Here is a 15,401-nt window from a genome sequence, read left to right as displayed (position 1 = left end):
TACTTGTTTTTCCAGATTATATACCTTTCGTGGGTTTCTAATTTCTCCATTTTCAGGGAATTTTTGAGATTATTTCCTACAATGCATACACACGATGAAACATGTAGCAAATAGAAAAAATAATCTTCAGTAAAAAAACTCTATATGTATACATACACATGTTTAAATAGAAGAACACCTAGAATAACGCAACATTGTCATACATATCTAGATGTAAATTCATTCCATAAATACTTCATAATGGGATGAGAGAATTTTATTTATTTATTTATAAGAGAAGCTTTTAACTTGGCTTCAAAACGGATAAATACATAAATGAATAAATTTTATACATCCCCAATCACTTGGAAAAAATAATACTATCCCTAAGTTAGATTTACTTTCTTTAATATCATGGAATTAGATTTCTACATCTTAAATTCTCAAAATTTTTTTATCTTTGGCTATCAAATGTCCTCTAAATTCAAATTGTTAGGTTAGTGCAAGTGTGCAAGTGATCAAACTAGCATTTATACATGTTCTAACTAAAAATATAAACTCAATAAACATTATATGAGTGATGAGTCTAATAAGTACTGCAAATCAACTAGTATAAAATAAAAAATGTGCCTACAAGAGACAGTAGAAAAACCTAGTTGTTGTTTGTAAAAATAATAAAATTTTTGCTATGATTTTTATAGATATGTGTGAAAATAAAAAAATTCAAAAGTATATGGGTAATTATGAAAGTATTAAAACATACCGTAAAATTTGACAAAAATATATGAAAAGTTTGTCAAATTTAGACAGAGAAAAAAAGGTCATAGAGTGATGGATCTCAGCGTTGCACTATGCTTACTCCTTACTGGGTGTTGTAAGTTAAACACATTTAACCACTGAGTTCTTTGATTATCTGGTTGTCATATCATACTAAAAACTAATCGGTGATAAGTAGGTGGACATTAACCATTTAATCACATCACTCCATGGTAAGCCACATCGCCACGTCTCGAATCGAGCAGGGGTTGAACTCGGCCAACCCCGACTGACGCCCAACAACCCAGCTCCCAGCACTTGCTGCAACCTTTGATCACCAAGCCAGTTGCGCAGCATGCTTGACTTAATTCTTAGCCTCTGCGCCCATCTGGACTTGGTCCGACCTACGCCCACATCCCAAAACTCGGCTTTCTCATCGCCATCAATTTGAACCTGTGACCTCAGCTCTGATACCAATTGATGGATCTCAGTGGTGCACTATGCTTACTTTCTAGTGTGTTATCCATCTTGTGATTGCTATAAGTTAAATGCGCTTAACCACAAAGTTCTTTGGCTATCTAGTTGTCATATCCTACTTAAAACCAATTGGTGATAAGTAGGTGGAAATTAACCATTTAACCACATCCCTCTATGGTAATTCACAACATCACGTCTCGAATCGAGTAGGGGCTGAACTCGTCCAACTCCGACCGACGCCCAACATAGAGAAAGTTTAAAATTGTGGGCTTAGAGGTTGGACTTCAACTATTTATATTTGTGAATGAAAAGTCTACAGAAATCCTAATATAGAATCTATAAAAGTTAATAAGTTTTTGAATACCGGTAGACTTTTAAAGATTATAAAAGTTTGAATCGAATACTAGTATACTTTTAAAGATTCTTTAAAAGTATGAGTCGAATGACTTATAAAGAGTCTTTAAAAGTCTAGACCGAATACCATCACTTTTAAAATCTTTAAAAGTTTATAAAAGTCTTAATTGAATACCACTCCATCCCCCACCCCAAATGACTTTTGTACTACAGTTACATTTCAATATAACTACAATTTTATTCGATAATATAAAATACAAATGTGAAACTGTTATTCAGTATCAGTTCATATACACTGCAGTTACATTTCAACACAATTACAGTTACACTTCGATATAACTACAGTTGCATTCGATAATATCAAAACAAATGTAAGGCAGTATCTTTTGAGATGAACTGTAGTGTCAATTACGGGCTCCGTCTCCCACTTACTGAAACGACGTCGTTTTGGGACCACGGTCCACAATGCATTGTGGACCGCGGTCTACGATATAAGAACTGCCCTGCAATATTCTCACACTTTCATATTATATTATAAATATAAATATAATAACCAAATAATATAATAATAAATAAAAGAAATTAAAAAAGTAAACAAATCAAATTTACCATGTTTTTTCTCACTTTCTCATTCTCTCTCCTCTTGCTAATTTAGCAATCTCACTTTCTCATTCTCTCTCCTCTTGCTAATTTAGCAATTTCTCTCTCCTATTGCTACACACATGGCATTAAATAATAATAAAATCCCTTGCCACATAGATTATAAAGGAGGGGATCGGCAGGGTTGAGGACAATCTTAGCAAGAGAAGGCATAATTAGAAATGGTATGTTAAGATTTTCTATGTACAAGGACCTATGGTTGAACCACCTCTTAATTAATACAAATTACATTATCCATAACATAGTTAGACCATAACATAGTTAGACCATCTCCAACCCTCAACCCTAAATTCTGCACCAAATTTTACACCAAAAGAAATATTCTCAGCATATTCTTACACCAAATTTTTTTCATCTCCAACCCATTACACCAAATTTTATTCCTACACTAAAATAATTTATATTTTCATAAATTAAAAGTTTATATTTATATTTTTATTATTTTAATATAATGTATAGTTGTAATTTAATAAATTAAACTTTAATTATGTTTTATATAATTTTATTTTTAATTAAAATATATTCAATATTGTCTTGTTTTAATCGTATTGATGAGATCTTTTAAATGATATAATTTTTTTAATAATATAAAATTTATATTTTGCAATTTAACAAAATATAGAAAAACATTAAAACTTAACAAGGACAAAAGGAATTACAAACAAGATTTGGGGGTAAAATGGGGAAAAAGAAGCACACCAAATTTTGGTGCGGATGATATGGTGCTGCACTGTTCATGGTGCGCCAAAAATATGGTGAAATGGCGTGTTGGTTGGAGAGGATTCACACCATATTTTATGCAGTTTTGGTGTTTTGGAGGGTTGGTTGGAGGTGCTCGACCGGAACACCAACACGATTAACGTAATAAAAAGAACTAGGACATTCTGTGGGGTGTGCAAGAATTTAAATCTTAGTCCAGAGAAGCTCTTAGGTTCAATAGTAATTTAATTTTTTTGATTAGGCTAGCTTCTCCACATAACCTTCTAATGTTTAAAAATAATCATATTTGGGATAAAGATAACCTTATTCACCTTGAAGTTTGTAAAGCATATATCAACATGCCTAACAACTTTGCACATTAAAATGGCAATCAACACTTTCATACACCAATTCTTTATCTTTTTTGTTCAAATAAAAAAGATGTTATGTTTCAATTATTGGAAAATAATCACTGTCCCCAGTAAATAATGGGTTTGAGTTATAATAATGGAAATTGTTGAATGATGCCAACGTAAAGCAGTCAAATATTATTGCAAGAAATCAATAATTAGTTATATAATGATGAGGACCATTGATACCTAGCTAAGCTAGCTACACCAGGAATTCAACATAATTATGTCTTTAATACTAAAAGATTTTTAAAGACAAAATTCTTTATGTATGCAGAACATATATGCATAGTCCTCATCATTCATCAACCCTACAGGTTACAGCCCAACAATTAAATATGGTCTAGTTTTTTTGCATGAAAATATTAATTATATTAGAAAATTAAAGAAAGTTGTTAAACCCCATCACGAGCCGTACGAATGTTAGTACAATTATATTGTATTTTTTTAAAAAAAAAGAATTAAATAAACTCGCAAACTATTTTTAATATAATAACTCTATTACAATGTTACTGAAGCTTTTTTTTATAAAGAGACTCGAACCCACCCCCTTCCATATGTGGTGTAACCGGGTGTCACTAGACCACAAGGTCTTGACAAAATTATAAAAAGCTACAATTGCATATTAGACTTTACAAAAACATACAATTAAATTTTGTAACCTAGTTTTACCATAAATATCATATAATACTGACATGACATCCCCATATAATCATTTTTCATTAAATTTGATTATGATGATTAGTACTACTAATACTAGGAACCAGTCAAATGGCTAAGATAGCAGTTGTTTTTCAAATGTTGTGGCTTAGTTTATATTTTGACTCATAAAAAATAGTATATTTTAACTTAAAAAGTATGATATGTTTCACATGAAACAATTTCATACAAAACTTATTCTAAAATTTGATGTCACTTCCACCATTTCATTGGGAATATTTATATTTAAGGTCACACTTGTGTGAGACTGTTTCAGGGATCCTTATTCGTGAGACGAGTCGGGTCAGGTCGAAGTAACATGCAAATGTCATACTTATATGTGCAAATATCATACTTATATGTGCAAATATCATACTTATATGTGCAAATATCATACTTATATGCTCAAATATAATACTTAATCAAGAATACAATTTTTGTTACTTATAAGAGAAAAAGTAATACATTTTTCATAATAAGTAATGTTTACAAATGCCCCTTACTTATAAGGGCAAATATAATACTTTTGAGGAAAAATGTTATACTTTTAAATCGAAATGTAAAAGTATTGTATTTTCCCTTAAAAGTATTACATTTACCCTTATAAGTAACAAAAATTTTATTCCTGATTAGTATTACATTTGAGTATATAAGTATGACATTTGTGCATATAAGTATTACATTTGCATCTTGACCCGGCCCGACCCGACCCGTCTCACGGTGAGACGGTCTCACACAAATTTTTGCCCATATGAATATTTTGTATGTTGAAAATTGATTATGGGTTTTATTTCAAATTAAAGATTCAAGAAGATTTCTTATGTTGATTGTGGAAGTGACCTAGCTATTACTATTATTACATTATTTTGTTGGGTAAAAATTCAAAAGTTTTGGGATAAGATTGAAGCTTGGAGGACTTGTTTTCAAAATCTTATTTTAAAACGGTTCAAAATTTGAAATTTGATTACATATAGATTTTAACTTGGTGAAACTCCTCATTCTCATTGTTAACCTGAAAAAAAAAAAAACAATTATTGATATGGCGAAGGCATGTTGTGAATGCTCTTCTTGAATGAGTGAAAGAGAAAATATATGCATAATCAATGTTAGTTATTCTTCTAGCACCATGGTTAATTACGGAGTAATAATTAAGGAGGAGAAGTGTAGTATATAAGTTGACAAGTGGAGGTACTTACAATGCAAAAAAAATAAAAAAAATCAGTTTCCTTAAAAATAAAAATCTTATGAAAGGAAAGAATGAATATTTTGAATTGAAATTTAACAATTTTTTGATGCAAGTGGTTATATCACTTTTAAAAAGATTGATAGAGAGATATTAAACACTATTAATGAATACTCAATCAAAATATTTCACATATTTAAAAGCTATTCAATAAGTTACTAAAATGACCATAAAACACAAAATGATTGGTATATGTCAAATTTTATTTTGGAAAATTTATAATTCATTTTGCTAAATTCATCTAAATTAAGAAAGTATCTCAAAATAATTTGTTTGTTGTTTTAAGACAAGAAGAAGAAATGGAGAGGAATACTTTTAACGATTGGTAATGCAATAATTAATAATTAAAAATAATCTCATTAATTTCTCAAAAAAAAAAAAAAAAAATCTCATTAACCCTACTCCTCAGTCTCCGTTCACCGGTCCTCCACAGTCTCTCAGATCTGGTCGTCAAGGTCGTCAGTGGTCTCTCTCTCTCTCTCTCTCTCTCCTTCATACTATTGATTTCATTCAAAATCTCATTCCTCTCTCTATATTCGCGTACGTGTATCTATTTCTCTCAGTCTTACTGATTTAGCTCATCACAAATCAACAATACTCATCAAGAGATCATCAGCTGATTACAAATCGACATTTAAGTTCACTGGTTGGCTACTGTATCTCTTAGCACCATAGATTACTTGTCTACGATTATATTCCGAACGACACTCTCCACTGCCGTCTCCAAGGTAAGATATACTCTGCTGTTTAATTTTTGATAGAGGAAAATTTTTTAGGAGAAGAGGAAATGCGATTCGGAATTCTGGATTTTTGAGTTATAAGGAATGCCTGGATGTGTTGATGGGTATTCTTGATTTGTGGTGAGTGGAGGAGGGCTGGCATATGAGAATTGATGCATTTTGTAATTCCGCTGCATTTTCTTTGAGAAATTATCTCCATTCCTCCCAAGATATCAGATTTATTTAATTGAGCTTTAGTTCAAAATTTAATAACATAAATATAGATTGCACAAATTATTATATTCATTTGCTGAAAGCTGAGATGTTACTGAGAAAAAAAAAAGTACAGAAGAAGAGCTTTCAGTAGCCTGATCTCAAATTTGTAGCATAAATTTGCAAATGGCAATTCACATTATCCTGATGTTAGGATGCAGTACTAAATCCAAGTTTTGTTTACTGATATTTATAAGTGGTCTCTCATACTTTTATCTTTTCTTAGATTTTTCTTTCTTTGGGAAGACTGGGTCTTGATCTCATTGAATTGAAGAATTTCTTCTTCAGGTTTCAATAGGACTAAAACTAGGTTATGAACTATAATGTGTTTTTCCAGATGATAATGCTACATATTTGACTATATGATTTTTTTTTTCTTGGTAATAGGAAATGTAAGAGTACTGTTTTACTTCCTGCAGTTTTTGAGAGGTTGAGAAGGGTCCAAGCTAGAACTTAGAAAAAGGAGTTGGATTGTCAACCCATAATCTATTTTTTCGGAGTTGAAGGGGGCAAATTTTGAAGGAGAAAGAAGCTGCCAAGCTTGGATTGCCACTGCCGTGAACCGGTGCAGCAACAGCTTGGTTGGTGATCTCGTTGAGGTAAGTCTGGAACTCCTTTAGGTCTGAAAAGTTTTTATGTGATAATAATATTAGTATAGAACTTATATATATGACTTTTAATGTTCATAGGACTTGTGGGTGATTTATTATTATTTTTGGAAATTTCTGTCGCCAATAAGAGAATATGCTGTCAAGATCTTATTGTATATTTTTCTTGCTATTTCCTTATTGAATGCAGTAATTGAAATACTCAATAATATTAGTTTGATGATATGCCTAGTTAGGATATAGCTTAGAACACCTAAATGTTGATATATAGTCTATCGGTGAGAGGCGAATTGGCAATGTGCTACTGCAACTTGCGAGTCTACGACAGGCTTTGTGGGCAACAAAAGGGAGTCTGTGACAGGCTGTGGTCTGAATTGCTTTCTTCAAGTTTTCCTTTCCTTGTTTGTTGTGAATCAACGAATGGCTTCCTAACTTAGGGTTTTGGTAATTTGGTTTGTTTCGCTCAAAACTATGTTGTTTTGAGTGAAACAAACCCATTTAATATATATATATATATATATATATATATATATAACTCGGTCGATTTGGCCGAGGCCGACTACTCGGCTGGCTGCATAATACGTGCCTACCAACAAAATCCCATCTGCCTAGGGGCGCCTAGCACCAAGGCCGATCTTGACAACACTGGATATAGAATTATAATGCTATATAAAGATGTTGTGCAAGTCTACACTAGGCTGCTAATATATGATAATAAACTGTTAATATGCTTGTATATTGAGCTATAATGCAAGATAGTTTGATGGAAAGTTATACTCTTTTTAGGATAGCAAATCTATATTTGAAATCTACTTCCTTCATCTTCATGAAATGTACAAAAAAAAAAAAAGCGCCAATTGTAGTATATATGCTATATATTCGAAAGACTGACAGGATATGGACATATAGTACTAAATGTGGGATTCTAGTTAGCAGAATAAAAATGATGTGTCAACTCATTAATAATTTAATACATTGAGTCATGTTGGATTTTTAAAACTAGATTACTTATAGTGAAAATTGTGATGATGTTTCAATTTTTGGTATGAATTATTAAAATTTAGAAGTTTTGCTATAATTATTATAAAGGCAAGGAAATTATTAGTAATAAGCCAAAAATAATATGGAAACTATGGAATGGACATAAAGTACACAAACATACTTATTATATAACTTTTTCTTTGCTTATATAAAGTGAGGGGTTGAAGTATTAGAATGAATAGAAGTATAGAACTATATAAGGGATTAAAACGGTGGACTAAGAAAAAGAGTCAAAACAAGATTCATAGTCATCCAAACTTTATGAACCCTTCTAGATTTTCTGGAAAGGTAAAACTGGTCATTCCCCAAATTCATTCATTATTTTGATTTCAATCCAATCCATTTAAACCTTTCTCCACTCTTTTTGTTCTTGCTTTTTCAAAAATTGCCCCTTGCCAGAATGTGTAAAATTTGGATTCTTCACTTTCACTACTGCATTGAGATTGTATATATTTTGATGTATGAATATTTTGTATGTTGGAGGTTGATGACAGGTTTTATTTTGACAGTTTCAAGAAGATTCCTTTTGTTGATTGTGGAAGTGACACAGAGATTTAGATTGATATTATTTAAATTACTTTCTTGGGCAAAAATTCAAACTTTTGTAACAAGGGTGAATTTAGGAAGACTTGTTCTTATATGAGGTTTTTGTTTATTTATTTATTTATTATTTATTTATTTTTATTTATTTATTTATTTTATTTTATTTTTATTTTTTGTAACATCATGTTTAATGTTAAACTACTTTGTTTCTTCAAACCCTTCTTTAGATCTAGATTGCTTAACTTTCTAAGAAATTCTGATTTTTAAATAGATTTTCTTTCTTTTTATTATTATAATTATTTCTATTGGTTCTAATAGAGTAGTTGCTGTATGTGGGGCATGGTTTAGTTGACTCAATTTTGTTTTAGAGTAGATAACCTTATTGAGTTAGTTGAGATTGCAATCTACCTAATCTTGTTGCTTTTAACTGCTAGAGCCTAGAGGTTTTAATCATCATAGATTCTCTTTTCTTTCATCATGACTTGCTAAAGATACATATAATTTTTTTGCTTTAACTAGTTCTCATTTGATTTGGTAGATAGTGTTCCCCTTGGATATAGCATCTCATGTTTCACCAGTCATTAAAAAAATTAAATCCATTATTTAATGGCTTTTGAAATTTTGATCATGTCTCACATTATTCATTTTTTTTAGTAATTGAAATTTAGCATCTTTAACATTCTTCCCATTTACAGGTTATTCATTTCCTTAAGAGTACATATAATTCATCATACATGGGGTGAGTAGCTGCAGATATGGATCTCTGGGAAGAAAGCTCCAGATTTGGCTCATTACCAACCTTAACGTCACGAAACCCCTCAACTTCATCATCAGCATTCTTTTCGGCGAATCAGTCACCTTTCTTCTCCCCTAGGTCACCAAAAAGCCAGTCATCAGTACAGTTTGGGACTCATGCTACTGATATCCCAGATGCTAATTTGGGGATCGAGCAAGAATATTTGGAAAATGCTCGACTGTCTGATCCTTATTCTGTTACTGCAGCTTGTACCTCTAATATTCCCCAAAAGTTGGATTTTGTTTTGTCTTCAACATCCATCTCCAACAGCACAGTGTCAACTTACAACATTGACTATGAGAATGAATATATGAGGCATAGAGGAAAACAGAGGATAGGCAGAGCACATGAAACTTCAGTCACATCAACATCTTCTCTCTCAAATAGAGTGAGAAGTTGTGACGTGTATATTGGTTTCCATGGCCGGAAACCTTTATTGTTAAGATTTACAAATTGGCTTCGTGCTGAATTAGAAATTCAAGGGTTGAGTTGCTTTGTAACAGACAGAGCCAGGTGTAGGAGTTCTAGGAAGCATAGCATGATTGAGAGAGTAATGGATGCTTCTACATTTGGAGTTGTCATCTTAACTCGGAAATCATTCAGAAACCCATATACCATTGAAGAACTTCAGTTTTTTTCAAGCAAGAAAATTTTGGTTCCAGTTTACTTTGATTTGCGTCCAGATGAATGTCTTGTTAGAGATATAATTGAAAGAAGAGGGGAACTTTGGGAAAAGCATGGTGGAGAGCTTTGGCTTCTCTATGGCGGATTGGAGAAGGAATGGAGAGATGCTGTGAATGCGCTTTCACGTGTTGATGAGTGGAAACTTGAGGCTCATGATGGCAGGTGGAGAGAATGCATTCTAAGGGCTGTTACACTTTTGGCACTAAGGTTAGGGAGGAGAAGTGTTGTGGATAGGCTGACAAAGTGGAGGGAGAAAGCAGAAAAGGAGGAGTTCCCTTTCCCTCGAAATGAAAATTTTGTTGGCAGAAAGAAGGAATTATCTGAATTGGAATTTAGGCTTTTTGGTGATGCTAGTGGTGATATAGAGACACGTTTTTTTGAACTAAAGGCCAGGCCAAGACATAGGAATCTGACAGTTGGTAGGAGTAAGAGTAAGTCAGTTGATGAAAAACAAAGAGGTCGAGCTGGTGATCGTAGCAGGAAAATGGGAAAGGAACCTATGGTATGGAAAGAATCTGAGAAAGAGATTGAAATGCATAATATGGAGTTTTCTCAAGTGCAACAGCATACACCAAAACCAAAGAGTAATCGAAAGCATGGACGACGAAAGAGATCCATGAAAGTTGTCTATGGTAAGGGAATTGCTTGTGTGTCGGGGGAGACTGGAATTGGCAAAACAGAGCTGCTTCTTGAGTTTGCTAACCAATTCCATCAGCGTTACAAAATGGTTCTTTGGATTGGAGGTGAAAGCAAATATATTAGGCAGAACTATTTGAATTTGTGGCCATTTTTAGAAGTTGATGTAGGAGTAGAGAGCTCTCCAGAGAAAAGTCGGATAAAGAGCTTTGAGGAGCAAGAAGAGGCCGCTATTGCTAGAGTTCGCAAGGAACTCATGCGCAATATACCATTTTTGGTGATAATTGATAATTTGGAGAGTGAGAAGGATTGGTGGGATCGTAAGCTTGTGATGGATCTTCTTCCCCGTTTTGGTGGAGAAACACATGTTATTATATCAACACGTCTTCCTCATGTGATGAATCTTGAGCCTATTAAGCTTGATTACCTATCCGAGATTGAGGCAATGTCTTTAATGCAGGGTGGTGTTAAGGATTATCCAATCACAGAAATTGATGCTCTCCGCACTATTGAAGAAAAACTTAAGAGATTAACCCTAGGTCTTGCTATGGTTGGAGCAATTCTCTCTGAACTTCCTATAAATCCTAGCAGACTGTTGGATACCATCAATCGCATGCCCTCGGGGGACATTATTTCCAGTGACAGGGAAAACCATCCATTAAGGCGAAACATCTTTCTTTTGAAACTTATTGAGGTTTGTTTTTCTATATTTGACCATGCTGATGGACCGAGAAGTTTGGCTACAAGAATGGTTTTGGCAAGTGGTTGGTTTGCTCCATCACCAGTCCCATTATCTCTTTTAGCTATGGCTGCTCATAAAATACCTAAGAAGCACCCGCGTCGAAGGATGTGGAGAAAAATTCTCCGTTCCTTAACCTGTGGTCTCACATCAACATATGCTAGGAAATCTGAAGTAGAAGCATCTTCTCTATTGTTGAGATTTAATGTTGCTAGACCTTGTACTAAGGAAGGGCACATCCATTTCCACCAGTTGGTAAGGCACTATGCTCAAAAGAGAGAAGTCGATGGAGTCGCTCAAGCCACGGTACAAGTTGTCATTAGCCGTGGATCTATATCCCACCACTTTGAACACATATGGGCAGCATGCTTTCGACTCTTTGGATATGGAAGCGAGGCTATGGTCGATGATCTTGAGGTGTCGGAACTGTTGTTTCTCGTCAAAGAAGTGGTTATGCCTCTCGCCATCAGGACATTCATTACGTTCTCGCGGTGCAGTCCGGCCCTAGAACTCCTTCGACGGTGCACAGACGCATTGGAAGCAGCCGATCAAGCGTTTGTGACGCCGGTTGAGAAGTGGTTGGATAAGTCGCTTTGTTGGAGGCCGATCCAAACGAATGCGCAGTTGAATCCCTGCCTCTGGCAAGAGCTTGCTTTGTCAAGAGCAACTGTGCTGGAAATAAGGGCAAAGCTAATGATGAGAGGGGGAGAATTTGACATAGGTGATGATTTAATTAGAAAGGCAATTTTCATAAGGACTTCAATCTGTGGTGAGGACCATCCAGACACTATTTCTGCACGAGAAACACTTAGTAAACTTACAAGACTCCTTGCTAATGTTCAAAATCACACTTCTCTATAGAATTTAATTTGATGTAGCATTGTTTAAATTTTATTTATAGCACATTCTTAGAATAACAACTTTTATATAGTTCAAAAGCTTATAGAAATTTATTTTACTGAGGAGGATCCCTTCCTATTATCTCACTAATTGATCATCATTTTCCTATGCTATTGGCCAGTGGCAATTATATGAAAAATTAAGTGAAAACAGGTAATATTAATATATTATCCATCAACTCACATTTCATCAATATTTGGAGTTCCGTGTTTTTCTTTTTCTAATTTTCCGAGTATGTTCTTGTCTCTTGCTTTGTGGTGTTTGATTTGTGCTTGTGATATTATGGAGCCTTAAATAACTCTTAATTTCGGTATATTTGACTCCAATTAGTGTTGTGATTGGATTCACTGTTTCCAATTTTAGCATGGGTCAATGTATTATGTTGTTTTTTAAATTCTGCATATTTTATAGGTATAGATTTTTTATGGAATTGTAGGCTCTGTTTGGCATGCTTAACTTAAAGCTGAAAATTGAAAAGCTTGTAGCTAATAAGCTAAATGATTGAAATTGAAGTGTTTGGTAAAATTAGCTCTTGAATAAGAGGATAAATGTAAAAACACATAAAAGAATATTTTTACAAATTTATAAATTCAAATTTAAGTGGTGATATATATTGCAATTTAAAGTCTAAATATATATCACATTTATAATCTAGCATCCCATAATAAAGTATCTGTAACCCCTCGGTTTTTTTTTTCCGACAAAGTTTAGGCTCGAAAATATTTTTTTTAAGCTATGACACTTATGAGATGATCTCTCGGTACTTCAGAAGGATTTTTTTTAGTAAGACTAATTATCGATAAGCTGCGAACTACGTACCAGTCACGAACCGAGAAATTTTAAGGATATAGATTCAGTTCGAATTTTCTAGAATTGGGATTATTAAGTATCATACGATCAAGCCTGAATTTCTAGTTAGTTCAAGGAAGATCTTAAATGGACTGTAAGGGATAAATTGTTACGGACTCTGAACCTAGATTTGGCGGATTACCGGAAAATTTCCAAAATTGGTGATTTGCGACGGGAATATTTTTACGATAATTTTGGTATTAGAATTTTCCCGAATTAAGTTATAATCCTCCGAACATTCATCTGATTTAAGCATAAACTGGCCAATTAGATTTGAGATCTTGTAAGGACTTCATGGAGTGTTGACATGTGGCAAGTAAATCTAAGTTGGATTGAGCAATTAATGAGGCATTAATGGAAGTATGACCTAGTTGCACTTGTTACTTGTAGTTCAAGAACAAAATCACACCAAGATCACCTACCTCTCTCTCATTTTCGGATTTTACACTTAGAGAAAGAAGAAGAGAAATAATTTGAGTCTTCCATTGTGATCAAGGAGCACCAAAATATTTTTCTTACTCAAGGATTAAGTGTAAGTAAGATCCTAGACTTTGTTAGATTTATTCATCTCTAGAACTTAAGTGTCAATGTTTAGTGCATGAAAATATTGTTGTTATGGTGATGTTTTTAAGGGCTTTGGATTCGAGGGAAGATCTAGCACTTCTACGGTTCTAGAAATCTTCTATTGAGGTAAGGAATTCCCTTAAGTTGGAATTAGTCACTTGAATTTGGATAATTGATTTTGGTTGAAATATGGTGTTTTTGGAGCTTTGGGAATATTTTTGTATACATGTTCATAGCTTGGATATGCTTGTATATGTTGTATTTATGTCCATATAGGCTTATACTTGTGAAAATAGTGAAAGGAAATCAGGGTAGATTCTGGCAGTAACTTCCGAGATTTACTGGGAAAAATCGGTAAGGTATTTTGATCCCATGTTTTTTAGACATGTAGTTCTATAAGTGTAGAACCCGCATATAAAATTTCATAATGATCGGAGTAGTATAAGTATGGTTTTCGAATTTTTTCCAAAACTGGTCCAGAGAGAAAAACTCTGGACAGCACACTGCCAAGGGCAAAAATGTAATTTTCTGTGTTTATTCGTGGATCAAAATGACCAAAACTTTTTATGGACATCAAGTACTATAAGTTGGGATTCTACCATAAAAATTTCAAGTGAAAAAGAGTTCGGGAACTATTTTTACCGGCTCAATCTTTCGGATTGCGCCAAGCTGAAATTTTCTGAAAAAGAATGGTTAGAAACAATTTTGACAAATATTATTTTTGTGCATTATATTAACGTGGAAGATAATCATGTTTTGAACATTATTGTGACTCCTGTACTTGAATTTCTGTGATGTGACTAACACTAACCTAAGTATGTGGGTTGGGGAAATATACTTGAATAAGTATATTGGTTATGGAGTCATGTGGTAATAATTAATGAAGGTGAGGGAGTCTGTACGATTAATCGGTACTGCAGAGAGAAGTCTATTCGCTGAGTGTTGGGTGCGAGGCGTGGATGTGTTGTGTACCCCACGTGTGAATTAAAAAGTGGATGTATTGTGTACCCCACTGGTGAATTAAACGTGGATGTGTTGTGTACCCCACGTGTGACTTAAGCGTGGATGTGTTGTGTACCCCACGTGTGAATTAAACGTGGACGTGTTGTGTACCCCACGTGTGAATTAAAAAGTGGATGTGTTGTGTACCCCACTTGTGAATTAAAGGTGGATGTGTTGTGTACCCCACTTGTGAATTAAAGGTGGATGTGTTGTGTACCCCACCTGTGAATTAATGGTGGGAGTTGTGTACCCCACGGGTGATGTGCGAGAGCTAACTGTCGGGTGTCCTAACAGTTGTGTGGGCGTTGTGTACCCCACGGGTGAATTAATGGCTGTGTTATGCGCCGAAATTACTGGTGTAATGTGAAATTTGCTTGTTGTTAGACTGCTTGCAGGTAGACTGCGATTGCTGGGTAACGTTTACCTTACCTTATTGTATTACTAATTGTGGTTTCGAAAACCTTTGTTTATTTTCGAGTGATCATGGATATCCTTACTTAGCCGTCGCGCTAACTACACTTCATTGTGTCCTTTATTAGATGCAGTCTAGCGTGGGCCCCTATGGCCGATGAGCTCTGAATAGGATGGGAGTCGAGGTTGAAGACTACTCTATCCTAGAATAGACACTCTGGAAGAATTATTTCCATATGTACATATCTGGATATTGATATGGTTATTTGAGGTTGTAAGTTTAGCCTTAGCGTTTAGGTATAGGAAAGATACCTAAGCGTGGCGGTAACACCCAGTTTTCTGCTGGTTAGACGCTTCCG

The 15,401-nt window shown here is 34.0% G+C and overlaps 1 protein-coding gene across 2 annotated transcripts; it reads left to right on the top strand.

The window, feature by feature from the left end:
* The first annotated feature begins 5,702 nt into the window (after positions 1-5,702).
* LOC116029659 lies at positions 5,703-12,302 on the top strand. 2 transcript variants are annotated; one of them, XM_031271711.1, is made up of 3 exons: positions 5,703-6,005; positions 6,689-6,868; positions 9,157-12,302. In XM_031271711.1, the coding sequence occupies exon 3, from the start codon at positions 9,217-9,219 to the stop codon at positions 12,175-12,177; it is 2,961 nt and encodes a 986-aa protein (XP_031127571.1). In that variant the 5' UTR covers positions 5,703-6,005; positions 6,689-6,868; positions 9,157-9,216; the 3' UTR covers positions 12,178-12,302. The 2 variants fall into 2 exon arrangements, with proteins under 2 accessions (XP_031127571.1, XP_031127566.1); XM_031271706.1 differs by having other exon boundaries at positions 6,657-6,868.
* Positions 12,303-15,401: the final 3,099 nt, after the last annotated feature.

This window comes from Ipomoea triloba, chromosome 1 (assembly GCF_003576645.1).
Source record: "Ipomoea triloba cultivar NCNSP0323 chromosome 1, ASM357664v1".
NCBI lineage: Eukaryota > Viridiplantae > Streptophyta > Magnoliopsida > Solanales > Convolvulaceae > Ipomoea > Ipomoea triloba.
Note: the sequence above shows the minus strand (reverse complement) of the source record. Positions and strands in the feature narration are given on the sequence as shown.